This window comes from Gouania willdenowi, chromosome 13, assembly GCF_900634775.1.
Source record: "Gouania willdenowi chromosome 13, fGouWil2.1, whole genome shotgun sequence".
Classification (NCBI taxonomy): domain Eukaryota; kingdom Metazoa; phylum Chordata; class Actinopteri; order Blenniiformes; family Gobiesocidae; genus Gouania; species Gouania willdenowi.
This window is the reverse complement of record NC_041056.1, coordinates 12785641-12806233: the sequence shown is the minus strand read 5'-3', so window position 1 is coordinate 12806233 and position 20593 is coordinate 12785641. Positions and strand designations below refer to the sequence as shown.

General features: G+C 36.5%; 1 protein-coding gene across 3 annotated transcripts in view; it reads right to left on the bottom strand.

The window, feature by feature from the left end:
- Positions 1-20593, bottom strand: part of cadm1b (cell adhesion molecule 1b) — a 250324-nt gene that overhangs the window by 28411 nt on the left and 201320 nt on the right. For all 3 annotated transcript variants that reach the window (XM_028465286.1, XM_028465284.1, XM_028465285.1), the window contains 3 exons: positions 8323-8481; positions 4099-4195; positions 2905-3077 (listed from right to left, as the gene is read on the bottom strand). In XM_028465286.1, coding sequence (XP_028321087.1) covers positions 2905-3077; positions 4099-4195; positions 8323-8481 — 429 coding nt within the window. The remainder of the gene's footprint in view (positions 1-2904; positions 3078-4098; positions 4196-8322; positions 8482-20593) is intronic.

Here is a 20593-nt window from a genome sequence, read left to right as displayed (position 1 = left end):
ATTTTCACGGATTTCAATGACATTTACAAGCGTTAAAAAAACTCTGTATCGTGATTTCAAGACAGCCCCAAAAAATAACATCATGGGTAAGTCTGCCTCCTTTGCTTCAGAACACCTTCTTTGACAGACTACGCGCTTTTGGTCTCCTTACACGCAGTGGGTGTGTCAGGAGCCTGGACTGGAGAATATGCAAAGGAGAGAAACGCATTTAACTGCAGGCCCACAAAAAAGCGCTTAAGTCGACACCGGGGAATCGGCCCCGACATGAATGCAACGCATCAATGGAAAACTGTGGAGCAAACCAGGAAGTGACGCAACAGCCAGCATGATGCACTGATCGTTATGACCACAGGTTTCTATAGTGCAGTGCTTTGTAACGTTTGGGTTTGGACCCCATGTGGGGTTGCCTGAAATGTCTGGTAATGAATTAAAAAAAATATGATTATAAATCAAAAAAATTTAAAAGTTTTAATTGTTATTCCTTTCAAATTAAAACAACACAATCTTAAACAAATGTCTTCTATACTTTCACTTTATACAATATAAATCTCGTTCAAATAAAATGTAGTAAGAAAAAACATTTGAGCTGACATTCACATACACTATGTAGAGCAGTACAACAAACTAATTCTACAATTCTAATTCTAAAAATACTAAATGTCTAGGGTCGCCAGAAATTCTTGCTATCAAAATGTGGTCACAATCCAAAATAGATTAGGAACTACTACTATACTGTAGTGCGTCTGGAATGGTCGTTATTTTCCTCCCACACATCAAAAATGTTCACACATTGTCTATTGCAAAGTTTGATGTTAAAAAAAAAGTTTGTGTGATGCAAGACAGTCAATTCAGAGCAAGATGTCACATATATTACAGAGTAAAGGAGGCTCTTGTTATTATGTAGAAAATAAGGGAAAATATGTTGGGGAATGGCAAATTTAGCTGCCTTGATGTAAAAAAAATAAATAAATAGTTGACCATCCAACTAACGTTGTTTTCATGTTTTTGTTTTATCGTTTTCCACTAGAAGAGAATCATGCTGAAAAAGTTTAGTCTCCTGTGTAAACGCTCCTCTTCTCATTCTTCTTCTCCTCTGGGTTTACTCAAAAGGGAGCGTTTGTGAGTGTTGGCGCACTAATGTGTTGGTGAATGTACCGGCTTGGAAAGCAGCCTGTGATTTTGTTGTGATGCATTCAACTATTATGAATAGAATAGATAATAGGAAGAAAGAATATAGATAAGAGTATATAAATAGGTAGAGTTATAAACTTGGTCAGTTGAGAAGCAGTTACTAATGACGCAGAGGTAGAAGAATGTGGATTCAAAAAAACATCTAAACGATCCATTTTCCTATCACTTAAAAAGCCTATAAGAAGAGTCTAATTATGTGATGGCTTTAATATGTTTCTGTAAAATACAAGATAAAAACATGAAAAACTAGATAAAGATTTACACGTTTTAGCTTTCAGGGTGAGCAGCATGGATTGCCTGTGAGTAACAAACAAAATCCAAGCATCACTCTGCTTCATTAAAAAAATTATCTTCTGCCAGTTCCTGGCATCGGACTAATAATAATGTTGATAATGTAGAACAGTGATTGGCAACTCTATCACAGCGGGGGGCCACAAACATGTGATTGTATGTGATCCGAGGGGCCACATGATCAATATTCATGTCAGCATTTAGAATAATGACTAATCAAAAAATGGTTTTGTCTTTTTTTTCTCTTTGTGGTTTTGATGTTTTGTCAATTTTTAGTAATTTTTGTGTGTTTTTGCAGTCATTGTGTGTGTTTTACAAATTTTTTTGTGTTTGTGTAATTTACCGCATTTTTGTCATTTTCTGCATTTCTATTGGGGTCACTTTCTGTATTTTTGTTGGCGTTTTCTGTATTTTCCTCATTTTGTGAACAGTTTGTGTGTTATTCTGTAATGTGTTGTTGTTTTGTGTCTTTTTGCAGTCATTTTGTTTAAGTGAATGCTGTGTCTGTCTTTGTTGTCATTTTATGTTTTATAAGTCATTTTCAGTATTTTTGGAATTATTTTTGTGTACTTTGTGTATTATGTTGGGCTTCATATTCCTTCCAACTTCTTGAAATACAACTTTTGGAGATTTGCTTTGCGGGCCACAAAAAATTAGACTGAGAGCCACATGTGGCCCCCGGTCCGCCAGTTGCACATGTCTGATGCAGAAGCATAATATATATTTTTTGATAATGTATATTTTTTTGGTGGATGTTGCGCAGCGTGTATGAAAAAGTCCTGAAGTGATAAAATGACAAACCAGAGGATGAATTAAACATGGCTGGCACACATTTTAAAACATCCATAAATGTCAGAAAAGTAAATACAGAAATTAACAAAGTAATCAGATACAGTATTAAAACAAAACCCAGCAATAAATCGTGTCTTTGAATATTCCTGATATAACTCAAGGACTGAAAAGCACAAAGCAGTCACAGGGTTTTCAGTTCATTCTGATCTCCCCTGAGTAAAATCTATCAAGCTAAATCGGTTTTCTTCTTTTTTCTAAAATGCCTGCTCAAACTTTCCCCCCATCTGCACGCGCCAGGCTCATCATGCATTAATTGTACAGCAGCAGCTCAAATCTCCAACAAGTAATACGGAATTTTGTGGATTTGTCATCTGCAGGCGCCTTCTGTGATTTTAAATCCACTGTTCCCTCCCAACAGAAAAGTGATTGTGTTTTGTAATTGTACGTGTGTGTGCGTGTGTGTGTGTGTGTGTGCGAGTAATAAAAAAAAGAATAAGAACTTGTAAATCCTTATCAATCCAATACATTTCCTCAATTACCCCAAGCTTCTGTAAGTCTGAAAGTTTTTCCCAGCCAACCTACTGTAAGGCTTGTAACACATTTCTCTCCCTGGAGTGTAATAATACCTACCATATACATAAAGGACGTAGTCATCATAGGCCTCTCCCACAGCGTTGGATGCCACACAGCGATATGTGCCATTATAGGACTTGTTGAGGTTCTCAATATAGAGATCAGACCCTGTGACGACAGCGTGAAGCGGCACATAGTCGTCTACCCTCAGCCAGTTGATCTGATGGGGACTGAAGAGCACAAATACCACACACATCACTCAACCGCTGTCCATCCACACTGGAAATCTGAAATAAAGGTCAAGTCTGAGATGGGCTGAGGAGAGGCCATTGGCGAGCGCTGTCTAATGATGTATTTTATACAGCATGCTAACAACTGGTAACATTTAAATGGTACAACCAAATGTAAAGGTTAACTGGGCGTTTGGGTTTCACTGCACAGAATGTAAAACCATAGACAGAGGTGAAAGTAATGGATTCTAAGTACTCACATTACTGTACTTGAGTTGCTTTTATGGGTACTTGTATTTTTTCAAGGAATATTTCTAAATCGGTAATGTTAATTGTACTTACTGTAAATACGTTTTAAAAGAAGTCAAGTCATTCATTACATTTCTACACCCAACTGTTACAAAAACTGAAATGACCAGACAACAATCAAATGCATCCGTCATCTTTGGAAGACTAATGTATATTTGACGGTTCTGTGTAACAGGATGTTAATGGTTTGCACCGACCAACTTGGAGCACACCGCAATTTATTTGCAAATCTAACTTTACACATAATGTCTGTGTATTTCCACTGGTTTTACTTGATCTTTGTTTCCCTGTTTGTCTGATGTAATTTAGTTATTATGTTATTATTATTACTAGTACAGTGCCTGTCAGAAGTATGTATTCATGTGGGGCCTCAAGTAGAGTTGTCAAATGAGTATGTGTTTGAAGGTTAAGGTTTTTTTTTATTCAGGCAAATATCTCCCGACATGTTTTGACAGTTAAACTGCCAGTCTTCCTCAGAGGTATTATGCTTTGATGTATCTCCCACAAGGAAAGCATCAAAGCATTTTCTGATGGCTTTCGTGTGTCCTTATGAGTTATTTCTTGTCTGAATAAACAAAACTTTAACATATGTTTCAAAAAAAAGAAGCCACAATGAACTTGCTGGAATTAAGTAACAGTACTTCTACTTGAGCAGGAAACATCAGTACTTTTTACACCTCTGCACATAGATGACGGAGAAATTAACACTTACTGTGGTTTTCCTTCAGCCACGCACGTCAAGTCGAGATTATCACCTTCTCTAGTTAAACCTTCAGGATACGTCACCACAATCTTTACTTCTGGTTTATCTGAAACAAAAAGCAGAAGGGCACTTATATAAACATCACAAAGGCTGGCAAAAATTCTAATAATAGTTGAGCGTAACGGACATCTAAACATTAGAAAATCAGCCAGGAGTGAGAAATGAAGGATAAAATGATTATCATAGGCGCTTAGTCGCCGTCCAGTCAGTCTGCTAAGCCTCACAGCCAAAGGATTTCTCTCCCTCTCTTATCAATGCTCGCCAAAGATTGCCAAAATGTCAAGCGGATCGAGTCAAGCTTTCTCTTTTTCCTTGAAAGGTCACACAAAACAGTTATCTACCAGGAAAAAAAATTAATATTCTATACAAAACATAAAAGGGGAGCTTAACTATTCTTTTTTAGTTTTACCAGTGCACAGCAGCATGTGTTCTCTCCTTCAATCAATTCCCAATTTAAAGAACAACTAGACTTCATTTAACCCCTGAGGAAAACATGTTTTTCTCATTCCCTGAAGGTGACTGTATCCCAGGGCCCCCAAAGCATTAGCGGCTTCTGAGATCTAAAGGTCACCTGCATGATCCACGGAATAAGGCAGTGAAATACATACAGTATAGTGCACCTGTGATATGATGGTCAGAGGATAAACTGCTCTCCCCCATTTCATTTTAAACAGGAACTGCATCACATTCTAAACCCTGCCTGTACATAATTTAAGTAGATTTCATGTGCTGTGACTACTGCATACTGCAACTGACCTATGCCTTACTGAAATCTGTTAAAAGAGGCAAAAACTTTCCAGTTCTAGGAAAGTGTCATTTTCCTGACATTTTTATTAGTTTAACATTTATGCCACTGGACATAAATCAAAATTAACTTCTCTACATAATTTGCTGAAGACCATTTTCAAGTTTCTTTCACTATTTGTCAAATGGAGAAAAAAGATTAGATTTTTAACTAACATTAGTGTCTTGACGAGCTACTTTCTCCATATAAAAGCTGGATGACTTGACCTTGGAAGCAGTCACAACCCTGTTTCTCTCATTTCTGGCCACTACTGCTCTTAAAAACAACCAAAGCCTTTAAATGTATCTCTGTTTTTAGAAAAGAGACCAGGTTTCAGTTGTGTTGTAGTAATCGAGTCTTGGTCTTGCCTCATCCTCGAGAACGTTTTATTGTCTCGGTCTGGTCGGAATAGTGTTTTTTTTATCAAGAGCATCTGCTATCCTTTAACTTCAATAATGTTAAAATAAGGAGAAACACTTGGAATTGTTTCCGATTAATTTATATTGTAATCTGACTAAAAAACATTAACTGTCGGCTCAATGATTGTTCTGCTGTTTTTTTTCATATGTGGTCCTTAATCCGATATGTATTCGATTTCTTGCAATGCAACTGCAGTCTGGACGGCCGAGGCACTTTCTATCCGACTCCTACGTCATCACCATGCGAAAACGTCATAATTCTAATATTTAATTAATAATAAGTAATTGTTCCTTTTGTCATTCGGATATTCAAAATGAACTCTGCATCGTTAAAGGCGCTGACATCCCTATCCCACCACTGTTGACTGTGACTCCGCATCCAAACAGTAAACATGTAGCAGCCATCACAGCAAACGGATACAGTGATAAACTCTCTTCTTTCTCAAACTTCTTAAAGAGTAACTAAACCCCAAACCCACTTCTGCTGAATAAATATGTATTTGGGTATTAAGTAGTGCTTTTTATTAATCCTAGTCCCACTCTTCACATTTTAGTAAAAGTATTTTAATTTAGCGTATTTTGTGGTAAAATGTCAGATATACTGGCCACTAAGGGTTGAACGGCAACAATTACAATTTAGTTTTGCTTAGATCAAGCTATGTGTGTATTTACAGACGCATCTATGCAATGTGTGTATTCCCGTCTGTCTCTGCGTGTGCGCGGACGTCTGTGTACGCATCGCTATGTGTGCGAGGTGGTGAGAGAGCAGGGTTTTTTGCCCCCGAGTGTCATCTGTAAGGCTGTGTGTGTGAGCTTCATGTCCTAATTGTGTGTGCCTGTTATTGTAGTGACAAATCTCAGCCTATGAACGCGTAATGTGTGTGTGTACAGACACAACAATGTGTACATTATCGTCTGTTTCTGCGCACAGTGGTGTGGGCGTGTCTTACTGCTACAGCATTTTTTAAATTTCCCTCCTAGTGGCAGGGCTTTAGTTACTCTTTAAAGTTATTAGTTTACTTATGTAAACACTGTACGTGCCTACCTTCGGACCTCTTCTGCGCATGCGCGTCACTTCAGGATCGCATTCCGTTCATACTCCAAACTGATAGAAGACGCATCTAATATATAATATGAACGATCTCACACACAAAAATCTGAATTGTGCATTAAAACATGCAGCGTAAACACAGTGACTGTGTGCCTTATGTGTCAGACACCTATAAAAACTAGTTTTGAAGCTCAATCTGTGAAAGCTTTCTAAACAGCTGAGTACCAATGAGCTTCTGCATCTCTTGCGACCTGATTGCTTTCCATTCCTGCTTTCTGTGACAATCTAGCATGTCAGGACTAAACGTAAATAATGTTTTAGCAAAACAACCCTTAGCCACCTAAACACCTCTGGTCACCACACACACACACACACACAGAAACTAAACTATGTTATTACTCAGTGTGAGCACAGCGAGGCATCATATGAAATGAGGGAGAACAACACCTACATAGCTGTTTAGGAGGTGAGAATAGAAATGTACATGCTACTTGATGTGTGATGGAGGAAACACAGCTCACATAAGCTCATTGACACAAAGCTGACGTTGAATAAGGAACAGTTATAGTGGGCTTTATCTCTCTATCCATTGAATCTTTCATTCTGAAAGATATCATTGGCCCACCAATACTATAACCCGATATTAGCGATAAGAATTCAACATTGGTCAACATCGGTATCGGTATTGTAAAACTAAGTGCTGTTGTTTGAGACAACATTAAACAAGAATATGGCACTTTTTCCCATGACTTACACAAATATGGTCACATTTGTAGCATTGTGACTATATGCTGCAAGAATTCTACAAATATGGTTACATTCCTAGCATTCGTAGAAGATTTTTTGACAGTCAAAAACTTCTCTAAGAATATTATGCGCTGTTACGAACCTTGTCCAGGGAGGTTGTGCTTTGCTGCGATGGTCACGAATGTGTCACAAATCCGGCAGGATTGATATTTGTAACGTGTCAGAGCTCTGTGAACTTTACACAGATTATATATTCTTTGTGGAATAATTTCAGTGGGGTATTACATTAACTTGTTATTTCTATCTATCTATCTATCTATCTATCTATCTATATATATATATATATTATGTGACCTAAGATTAGGTTGAGGGGAGGGAATCTGTGTATATATTGGTATGGGTTAATATCGGGAATCGGATAATCAGATATCGGTAGTTGTTAAATTTGGTAGATTCGTAATTGTAGTGTAATCAAAAAAATATTTTGTATTATTGGTTTTACGATTAAATTTAATTTAACGCCAAAAGGCAAAGTAATAACTAAATTCCAACTAGCCCAGTAATTGCACAGTTCCTATTATATGCCGCTTAATGTTCTTAATTTTCGCCTTGTTTTTGAGAAACTCAAATTAACTGAATATATGTGTTTTTTTTTCGAGTGGAGGAAAAAAGCCTTGGATGTAAGTGTTTCAATAGTTAATCTATTCTGTTCAGCAATATAAATGATATATTCAAACAATCCTTCATGTACGTCCTTGATGTTAAATGATCAAGTCACCAGGGAGGATGTTGACTCTATTGAAGTGGATTAAAGGTCCTTCATGTTCACATTTAGAGCTTTCTCTCAGTAGCATTTGGTCTGGTTCTATTCCTTTTCATATAGTGCTTTCCAACTGTGATCAATAGTTGGTTTTTTCTTCTTCTTCTTCTTTTTAATTTCATTTTTTTAAATAAAACATCCAGTCACTTTTCCATCCTTTAAACCTACTTATCCCACAGGTCAAAGAAAGAGTTTGAACAACAACTATTATTGGGTCATGTGACATTTTAATCAACGTTTAAATGTCACAGCAGGCTTGACCTTTAATAAAAACTGTGCGAAAAAAACACTCAGTCAGTGGGTAAAATTTGGAGGGAGAAAAAAAACAATGCATATTGGGGGGGTCACTTACACATCACTTCCAGTGGTCTTTGAGCCACAAGGTCCTTTACAGCTGGATGGTCAATGATGCAGTCCACTGGCACTCCATCATCCTCTTTGGTGACAGAGAATCTCACTCTGCTGGTGACGGTAAACGTCCTGTCATACATTTCCTCGACTGTTGTCTCACCTGGAAAAGCAATAAGCAAGAAAAGAAAGAATGAAATGTTTATGCCTAAATACATGTAAACATACAAATGGGGACGGACACTGCAAGAGGTGAATAAGAGATTACATTTCTCATTATGAAAATTAAATTGGAGAATAATACTACTATTGGAGTTGGGGTCAATAACATTTTTCAGTTACAATTATGTTTTCAATTTCTCATGTTCAATTACGATTACAATGACCAGCATTTTTTCCAATTACAAGTAAATTACAGTTATTATGTTCCCCCTGAAAGTCAATTACAATTACTGAGCGTGAAATAAATAACCTAATAAAAATGTATCTTCCTCTTGTGTTAGCTTTCAGTTAGCATCTCTTATTATGTCTTTTTCTACTCTGTTAGGCTTCCTAATCAATGAAAATGGTGTGGCATTTTCTTAATGGTAAAATATGGGAAAGCTTGATATAAAACTACATATCTATATAAATACTGTACATACTGTACATGCAACAATTTTTGTGTTAAACTATAATTGACCATTTGTATAGAATTTTCATGGCAATTACAAAGTAAAACAGTAACATATTTTTTTAATTACAATTTCAATTATAATTTTACCATAATTGTAATTCATTTATCAATTACACGATTACAATTATAATTAACCCCAACCCTGACTACTACTGCTACTACTAATAAAACTAAATAATGGATAAGGGATAAAGCTATATGTTCAGACTGCAGGCAAATGTAGCCGAAATCCATCTGTTTTTGCCCATATGTGACAGAAATCTGATCTGTTAAAGACATTTAAAAAAATCTGACCCAGGGCCACTTTCATATGTGGTCCTAAATCGAATACGTATCTGATATTTTGCTATACGACTGCTGTCTGAACAGCCAGGTCGCATTTATCTGACCTTTACATCATTGGAGAAAAACCATCCATGGCAGAGGACAGAGTAGAAAGTGGAAGGAGGGCAAATGAGATGACATCATACTTTGTTTTGTGAACACAGTGCATGTCTGCGTGGTCACGTTTTACTTCAGCACCTCTTTCTCTCATGTGGGTCACTTCAGGGTCACATTCACACGCAGTTCACGCCCTAAACCAGGGGTCATCAACATGGTGCCCGTGGGCATATTTTTGCTACATTACTCCCATTTCTGCCAATTCGCCATCAAATTTCTGCACATTTTTTCCACGTTCAAGACATTTTCGGCATTTATAAACCCTTTCCAGCACTTTTACCACCTAATGTCACATATGTTGACCCATTATTGTCACTTTGAACCTATTTTGCCCATATTTCACACTTACTTTTGCCAATGTCACCACATTCTGTATCCTACCTGCCCGAACCCCCACCCCACCTCCTACCCAACCCTACCCGCGTGCCTGGTGTCGTGTTCTTTGACCAGTCTCAAACCTTTTTTCCTCTCACCTCTCCTCCTGTTTTTTATCCCTTTTTCACCTAAATATGAGGGCGCCGCAAATGGCTGCTCCGGTGTGTTGATGTGTGTTCTTTTGCTGCGACTACCAAGTCAAATTCTTTGTATTGTTCTAAACTGTACCTGGCCAATAAAACTGATTACGATTCTGATTCACCATTTTTCATGCCCCTTATTTGCCAGTTTAAACTAACTGTTACTACTCTTCATATTGACACTTTGTTTGAACTTTTTCTGTCCGTTTTTGGCCACTCTAATTTGCAACTTTTGCGGTTTTTAAAATCCTATTTCAGCACCTTTTTCACCATTTTTGGTCACTTTTAACCCATTTTATTTCTGATTAAAACACAGATTTACATCTTCAAGATGACTGTATACTATGGCACCAATAATACAAAAGTTCCTCGATAACAATGGATATTATTCAGATAAATGAATAAATGTGGTTATCACAGATTCATAGAACAATGGACCATCATTTTTTTTTACTTTATGAATGGCCCCTCCCCTTTATTCCCCCTTATAGATGGCCCTGTCTCCACATGACTGTTCTTCAATGTTCATGTCTGTGTTCAACCACCTTCAGCTACAGAGGGGTTCCCTGGTCTCTGGAACCGTTATTTTTGGGGGTCACGGGCTAAAAATGTTAAGAACCACTGCCTGAGTAGAGTTAAATGCTGCTGAACTTCATAAGTTTTTTATATTACCGGTAATTTAACCATCTTTAAATGTTTATTGTCACTGAAACACTGTGAGAAATGATTTGATGCAGATGTAGGTGTTTAGATTTAGATATTACTTTAAATAGAATTTTTTTTATTCAATTCAACTTTATTTTTATAGTGCAAATTACAACAAAGTAATCTCAAAGCGCTTAACAAAATATAGAGTCCATAGTAAGAAAGAAACAACCAAATAAAATCCACATGAAAAATTCTAGTAACTTTTTTTAAAATCCTAAATAATTATTTAATTGTAAAAACGTGTGTAGATCAGTTAAAAGTTGTTAGTGGCTTGTAAAAAAAGGAAAATGATGACGAAATGTTTCAGAAGTGGTTATTTGAAAATGGAAACAAATGCATAAATTAAGATGAATAAAGTGTTGCATGTTTTAACACAAGTTTTTCCTACCTTTTTTAAGTTAATGTTCCCTTATTATCGTTCCCTCTTATTAAAGTAAAACTATGACATTTTAGAATTTCAGTGTATCCAACTGGTAGACTTTTGGAATATTTACAAACACACACACACACACACAAACACACAAAAAAAGTAGATTTCTCAAAAAAAAAAATTCTGAATTTGAAAGATTGCAAATATGGTGACGCAAAACTTCACAGGTGTCTTTAATCCCACAATCAGTCGGGTTTCTTTTTCACACTCCTGATGATGTATCCCTGCTTCAACACACCTGATTCTGATGAATGTGTAATCAGCCAGCTCCATGGAGGCCTGATAACGAGCACACTGCTTTCAGGTGTGTTACAACAGGACGACATCATAAACTGGACAGCGCTCACCTAAAGCCCTGACCTAAAGGAGGAAACGTGATCTGTTTTTGGCTTTAAGGCACTCACATCATCACTGAACATCAAGGAAAATGCAAAAAAAAAATAGTCCCAAGACATCAAGAAAACATATAAATCAGAAGATTAAAGGTACAGACTTTAAAACAGTAGTTTGATGTTTTTCTTTAGAAGTTTTAGATCTGCAGGACCGGAGCCAACTTTCTTGGATAACGCTACAATAAAAAGAGTTTCATGATGAAATCAAGATTTAAGGCAGTGGTTCCCAATCCCAACCTTTTTTGTATCACATTTTTCCCCTATAATAGTTTTATTAATTTTTGTTATACTGTGCAACAAACACAATGAAGCCAGGATTAGTGACCAGTTGTCCCAGCTCTGATATTTTTATACTGCATTTTAATTGAATTGATTATTTTATTTAAATGGATTTAAATTTGACAGTGGAGTGAAAGTAAAGAATACTGTTGTTTGAGACGGGGGTTCTCAACTGGTCTGACCCTGGGACCCACATTTTGCAACCAACTTTATTTTAGAATTTAACCAACCAAATTCAGTTTTTCAAAAATAGCTGTTGAAAACACACACACATATATAATCTTTTTTATTTATTTATTTTTTTAACATAAATTTATTTATTTTCCTGTGCAACATGCATTTCACAGCATGCCTGACAAAAGAAAAGTTTCTTTCAAAATAAAAGACAAGTCCAACAAGAGACATTAGGAATTTGTTTATTTTTCACCAGCTGTCCGTGATCCACTTTTGGGTCCTGACCGACCAGTTGAGAATCGCTGGTTACGATAATATGTAATATAAATAATAACTTAAATATTAATAACTTAATATTATAATTATATATATAATATTATTTTTAATATGTAATTTTTAAAATTTGATAAATTACTAACGATTTCGAGTGACCCTATTTAAATCGGATCTGGACCACAAGGTATAAAAACACTGATTTATGGTCTGCAACTACATTGGTTTACGAACAGAGGTGAAAGTAACGGATTACAAGCTTTTATGGTTACTTGAATATATTTCTAAATCAGTAATTTTACTTGTACTTAAGTACATTTTAAAAAGAAGTAATTTGTTACATTTCTACACCCAACCGTTACTGAGTAAATGATTATTTTTGCTTTAAAATGATGGAAATGGTCATTGTGAAACCATAAAAATGAAATGACCATGATGCATCACATCATAGCCAAGATTCTATTTTGAATTGAATTCATTCGTGTTATTTAAAAAAAGCATTTCACATTTTGACAGAGATTATTTTATACAGATGTCTTTGTGGAAAATAAATTAAATTCCAATTGTGCAAGATTTGGTCTCTTCTTTTTTAGGTTTATACACGAGACATTTAATGTATGCAAGATTTCTTACCAAAAATAAATGTGGGGGTGAAAGTAACTGGTAACTCTTACTTTGAGTACTATTTAATTGAGTTACTTTTTACTTGTACTTGAGTATTTTATGTATGACGTACTTGTAAGTACTTCAGTATACATAATCATAATCAGAATTCCTTTATTAATCACACTGGGAAATTCCTTATGTTACAGCCACAGAAAAAAAAAAAATCACAAATAGAAGAATAAAAACGTTAACAAAGACCTAAGAAAGAATAAACATTAAATAAGTGTATAATTGAGTAAAAGACTGTTAAAAATAGGGATCAGATACACACATATTACAGTAGTAGAAAATTGAGTAGGATAGATAATACTAATAATAATAATACAAATATACAAACATGATTTGAGGTACGATATATACGATATATCAGTACTCTTTACACCTCTGGTTACTAGTCCTATATCTTCTTGATTTGTTAACTACGTTTTGTTTGTCTTTTAAACATATCAAATCAATAAAATATAACACTTCTGTATCTTTTTAATGGTCAAAGATATTCAAAGTACATTTCCTGTAAAATTGTAGTACTTTTAAATTGCATTCACATTTCAGTTCTGACTCAGTGATCTTGAGTGAGACTTTGGGGGATTGAGACCAGCCTGGGTCTTTGGCTTCTCATCACAGCAGTGGGAACAAGCTGGGGTCATATCAAGCCAGAAAATGAAGGCTTGTGCTGCTCGAGGGCTGTAGCATTGTTGGGGCTAACCCTGCAGTTATCTGCTGCCCACTAGGCCCAAGGCTGTCAGTAGGGCATTCATTTAGAGAGCATTACAATGCCACGAGGGCATCGCATTAGCCGCAGTGCTGAGTGCGATGGTTTACTCGCACTTAATGAAGTGAGGAAATAATTACAGCCCCACACTGACCTGCAGCACATTTTCATTTCAGCTTTGTCACTTGGGAGACCAGCTGGACTCAGGGAGGGCAAAATGCTGCTGTTCCACACTTGATGATCACCAATACACACATCAATGGCCTCTTGATGGGTATTAACCCCTATCTAACACACTCCCACCAACCCAAGGCCTGCCAACATATAATTTGAAGTAGTAGGATCATAGAGTGGTCAGCGCACTCGAGGTCATTAAAATGGATCGCTCAACCAACTGTGGGGGAAAAAAATGAGCGGTATAAAAAAAAAAAAAACGCACTAACCATTAGAGAAGGCCGCAGAAACCGTAAGAAAGAAGATAATAACCACAGTAGGATTCTCAAAACAAGTGTGTGTGTGTGTGTGTTCATTAAAATAAATTGCCATCATTTCACAGGCAGTAATTATTTGCCTTATAATAAACAAAGAAACGTAACGCATATTGTGAAACGCTTTTTTTTTGTCTTACATGCAAATACTGTTCAAAGACAGTTTATTTGTGCATTGATTCTGTGTTATATATTAGGGAGGATTTAAACCTTTTATAAGCTACACAACACTTAATGCACTGCCTAATACTGCTGCACAAGTACATATTGTAGCCTGATAATTGGGCTACCCACTGCCACCTATTGACATGGAGGGGTAAAGTGGTCAAAAGCTAAATGAATTGCACTGTTAAAACTCACTCACTGCCATTGACGTACATCAGTGACGTGCTGTGAGCATTGGGGTTGGGTAGGCAGGGCGTTCCAAATCAAGACCACCAATGTCAACACCAATGGCAATGTCATATTTCTGCTGGCAAGTGTTAATTCAATTCAATTCAATTCAATTCAACTTTATTTGTATAGCGCAATTTACAGCAAAGTCATCTCAATGCGCTTATCAAAATATAAAATTCATAATAAGAAAGAAAAAACCCAACAAGATCCACAGTCCAAGTATTTAGCCATCTAACAAAATCAATGTTGTAAAACACCATGAAAGAAACATAAACAATTATTCAATATAGCCTCCAAGATATATCTCATGACACGGCAGCACATCAGTTTGAAAAATAAATAATTTATATAATTAAAACAAATAATCAAAATATCAATTCACCCTTGGGTAGGCACTGCGTAGCTTGCCTACCCTGACTGCACGTCACTGACGTACATATACGTCATTTCAAATCCGAACGTTCACTGCCATTGAAAAAAGATGAAGAATTTATGAGGGAGAAAATGAAAAAACGACTCTAATTCTGCGTTCAAACTGAATGCATCTTCTGCGACACCGGATGCATCTGCCGCACGAAACGTTTCGCATGTGTCGCAGGATCACAAAATTTGCCAATTTGCTTCATATGCACATCTGAAACGAAGCCCCACCCACCAGCGACACATCCAACTCGGTGAGGTTCACTGCCTGCTGAAGCGAGGAGCTGCGCTACTTTTACTTCTCTTATAAACATAAACCACCAGTGAAAAAAGCGTGAAATTAGCGGCTAATGCTATCCTAGCTCAGTGCCGACTTTCAAAGATGAAAACTACAGAGAGAACATTTACCTGCTACTACCACCTCCTCGCTGATTCTCCTCCACACCAAATCCTTCCTAGTCCAGTCCCGGTTATAAAGGTTTCGTCATACAGCTCCAGGTGTTCACACAGCTTCTACTCCATGGTTGAATGGGTGAACAGACCAGTGTCCGTGTTGACGGCCTGACATTATCATCAACAAAGACTCTGATTGGCTTTTGACAAGCGAAACAGTCGCAGGAGTTCAAAATTTTCGAATTTGCGAATATGGTGAAAAATTGGGAGCGCGTTCGCATTGGCCAACACTCTTGACGTGCGGATCGGACCGCACTGCCGCACAGGAAAGATTTTGCATCTGGAACGCATCTATCCATTGACTTTGTTTGTAATCTGGATGTACGAACATCTGGTTTGAACGCAGCATAAAGGTGCTTTCACACCAAATGCGACTGAAGTGACTGAAGCGACTCAATTACATTAAAATAAATGTAAATTACCTCAAGTTATCCCCCCTCTTTTAAAAAAAATAAGTTTTCCTCCCTCAAGTGATGCAACTTTTTTTTTTTCTATGTTATGTGTCTTTTCATTTGAAATATTTCTGGAGCATCTGTAAAAAAAAGCAATTTCCCCCTGAGATAAATACAGTATTTGTATCTGATTCTGAATATTGTTTTAGAATGAAAAACAAATCATGACTATTTTTTTTTGTTATTTAATATCCTTTTCTGAACTAAAAATCTAATGACCACAACTTTATACACCCATTAGTTTTATTCGTTTAATAAATGGTTGTACACTGCCAAAACATAAATAACTTAAAACTTTCTTCTGCTGCTGTAAAAAAAAAAAAAAAAAAATCAAAATCAAAAAACAACAAAAATAAATCTCACCAATTTGGCTCCCGTTAAATTTTAATACCATACAAGCTGCTGCGACACTTCCAGGCTTGATTCCATTTAAAGGGTCAACAAGGGCATTTTGAAGCACACCTGCCAGAAGCTGGAACCTATGCTGTAAAGTGTTGGGTGAAGTGCAGTGTGATTTGGAGCCATGCAGTGATTAGTCATTATTCTCTGGGCCAGCCACTCTAATCGCTTCATAACAATCACACGGCCACAGTCGTGCACAACAGACGGCTGCACAACAAGAAATTGTAAGTTTACTGTACGCCTCACTATATTGATAAAGATTGGAGGCATGTCATACTGTGCAGCAGTTGCTCAGTGAATAAAAATAACTCAATGTAAATACAGATATGAGTCACATCAGAGCCTTTGAGAAAGGTACAATAGCAGTAAACAAACTTGTGAGCTGCTGCTCCTATGCATTATGAGAGGAGAGTGAGTGGTACAAACCCAATATCCATAAAGGCCATTGCACTTTCACAGCCTGTGTTTTCACTGTCACCACATGTAATATTGCTGTATCGATACAGGTTGTAACCGCAGTCACACACTGAGAATTTGATTGCATTTTTAGTTCCGTTCTGGTTTTCTGGCCAAGCTTTGACTTCGATCTTAGGGAAAACTCTCACAGAGCAATAAAAGAGCACAAGCCAGCTGTTGATCAAAGGGATCAAAAACTTTAGGTTATTTACATAACCCTGGTTCTATGAGTAATATTGGGTGGGATGCACCCTCAATCTGCCAATCCTGATTGGCTGATAAAACGTGTATATTGTTTAAAGCTACTGGACTAAGTTTGTTCACAACTGTCATATTTCTTGTTTTTTTTCTTTTAATATTGTGGTGCAGAATGTAAAAATCATCGTGTATAAATAGATTGAAGATTAAGAGATAAGTTTGATCAGAGGTTCCCAACCTCTTTCAAGGTCGTGATCCCATTTTGATGATGTCACAAATATCCGCTATCCCCAGGGACAATTTTTTTCTCTCCTTAGTTTTTGATCAAGTTCATTAAAGTGTGTCACAAATACAGACAAGCCTCAGATATTTTTATACTACATTTTATTTGACCTAGACTTATATTTGAGAAAGTATAGCATATAGGTAATTGATATTTATTGTGTGTGATGGGTATTTTAAAAATAATCGTTACATAAAATGTAAAAATATCATTTTAATCAATTGTTCTATTTTTTTACCGAAGTTTTTTTTTTTCTTTTTTTTTTCACCAATTACTGGACATTTCAGGTGACCCCATTTTAATTCAAGGCAACCCCAAAGTTAAAAAAACAGTGGGTTAGATGGAGAAAACATCTAGTTTTTAAGGTCCACCTCATTGTGAGTTGCTGTAAAATTTTAACTGAAATTTCTCCATTCAATTTATGAATAGACAAATTAGCATAGTGCAGCTTTGTACTACCTTGTATTTGTACCTTGTCTAAGGTGTATTGCTGTGATTGTCCTCAAGAGTTAAAATGCATTGAACAATCCCAAAATAAAATAGTAAATGAGGCTGTCATTCAACAATGTCAAGCTTTAACCCAGGTTTAAGCAAAAGTGCAACAGCAACTTCACAGTAGCTTCAATTTTCAATTACAATCAAAAAATTAATAAACTCTTCCCTCAGCATCTCAGCATAGTGCGAATAAAAAAATTAAATATGCCTGTGGCACACGTATAGCCTATGTAAACAAAGAGAGGGCTGGCTCACATCGCGCTACGGTAACCTACAAGGATGGGACGTGAAAAAGTCTGAAAAAACTGTGGTGGGAAAAAAAATAAATAAATAAAATATATATATATGAAAAAATCTAAAATAAAAAAAATTTAATTTGCAAAATAAAAATCATTTTTATCTACAAATTTAATAAATCGATTAAATCATTATTTTTTTTTTTGCCCAGCACTACCATGTAATGTGAGAAGTACCAGAGGCACAGGCCTGTACCATGGTCAGAAAAACTGCATTTTTTATTCTCTCATTTGACTCTCAGTATCTCATATGTTTTGGTGGTAACTTTTCAAATCAAATCTCTTTAATTGTTATGTTTGTAACAATTAAAGTAGAACGTGCGAGTCATGTTTCGAAGATCAGACAAAGTCATTACAGATGTACAGACAAGCCTGCGCTTGTCAGTTGTCAGTGTCATCCAAGCCCAGATGAGAAAAACAACTGCGGGTCATGTAAGGAAGGGACTCAGTGGAGACTTGAGAGTTGCAGCAGACATGTCAAATCAAACGCACTTGTAAGCATCAAGCACTGATCAATCCCAATGCAATCAGGCGTAGCCTCTTCTCAGGGTGACATTCTCCTTCAGTCGCTTCCTTACCTTAAATCCTTTGCCTGATCAAGCTGCTTCACAGACAGTAAACGCTGCAGCTCCAATGATACCATTAGAGAAGCTAAAATGAGACTCATTAAGGCTTAAAAACAGCCCGGCATCAGTATCACAGCTATTTGTCATTGGAAGCTGTGACTAAGCCCAGGCGGAGAAATGATGTGACTGTGCTTGTTACTGTGACCTGGACACGATGATTCCAGCTTCTAACACGTAGAAAAGTCTTGTGTCGCTGCAGGTAAGGCAGCAGCATTATGATACAACTGAAGTTTAAAGCACTTTTTGAACTCACAGTGTTCAAATGTTGCAGTTAGTCTGAAATGCTTCTCTTCGTTTATTTTTAGATATGTTGGAAAAGTTCATCATCGTCAATGTGTCACTAGCTGCGTTACCATTACCCTTGGAACTGCACATAATGTAAATAGCGCAATAAAAACTGGTCATGGAAACAACAGAATTTCTAGAAAATTTTGCTCTGGAAATAGTTTTCCCGCAATTACACGTCACATGACCACTTTTCTCTGAGATAACACGACGCAGTACGTGTAGACAGAAGAGGAGACGGGGGCATTTCTTAGCATTGTACTTAAAAAAATATTACTGCCACATTCGGAGATGGCAAGTAACGAAGTTCAAATACTTTGTTACTTACTTAAGTAGATGTTTCAGGTACTTTGTACTTTTAAAAGTTTATTTCTGTTGACTTTTGACTTTTACTTAGTTACGTTTTCAACACAAATATCGGTACTTCCTAATAATTACATTATCCAAAACGGCTCGTTACTTTATACATATATAGCCTATAAGCCTATATTTTTAATTTTTTGGTACCGCGACACCAATACGCGTCAAATGTTTTGACGCAGCGGCTCACTCAGCCAGGATCAAACAGAAGCTGAAAGTAAAGGGAGGGGGAGGGCTTATACGGACTTACAAGTAATGATGATTGGCTAAAGGTAGGGGGAAATTCCATGGTAAGCCAATCAGTGACAGAGTTTAGGTAAGTGGGCGTTTGGTGTTTACAACGTGGAAGTACAATCACTACTTGTATACAATACATGTCAAGTGTCCTATTCATATTTAAGTTATTCTAATCTAATGAAACATCTCTCACACCGCTACTAAGCTAGTGGCTAAAACAAATAACGCTATTAGGGCTGCACAGTGTTGTTAGTAGCAAGCCAGGTGACATCAGAGAAGGACATGAAGCGCACATGAGCTGAAAATATTAAAATAAGCACCACATTTTAGTGTGTTAGTGTCATTTGAGTCCCTGACATTTTACAGTGCAGACATTATTGCTATTCATGTTCTTGTTCTTAGGGATACAAACATTGTCTGGGGAAATTATTTTAGGTTAGTGCTGCTACTGTTAGAATTATCAGAAAAGCTAACCAGTACTGTTAACAGCAGTAATGTTATCATGAAACTTGTGGGGTTTTTTTTTTTTTTTTCATTTTATGAAGTCAGACGTTATCTGTAGGTTTTATTTAACTGCTAATTTTGAATCTTATTTTATCAGAAAAAATGTTTGACCCGTGACTCAGACATTAAAAAAAATGAGCGCCACTGAAAAACAACCTCTGGTGCTCCTTGAGAACCAGATTAAAATTGTTGTGTGCACCCCTGGTTATGACATAAGAGCCTTATGTCATAACCAGAGGTGCACACAATGTTCAGAAGTGTGATGTGATAACCTTAAGTGTACAATACAAATGCCTAAAGGACTACATAGTGAAGTCCATTAGGATAACTCGACAGGTAGTGATTGTTCAAACAATAACATTGCTAAAGCAGATTCCATATAAACTATCCTGTGTTTAATAGCTTTGCAGCCAGTGAATCGTGCAACAGAAATACTTTTTACTTTTAAAAGTACTTCTGAGTACATTTCAGAGCCTGTACTTTTTACTTTTACTTGAGTAGATAATTGGATCAGTACTTTGCACTTTTACACAAGTTGTGTTTTTTTTTAACATAGGTATTTTACTTCTACTCAAGTAAGGAATCTGGGTACTTTTGCCATCTCTGGTCACATTAGACGTGAAACAACAAAGGAATGTGGATTCTCGCGGGATGAGAT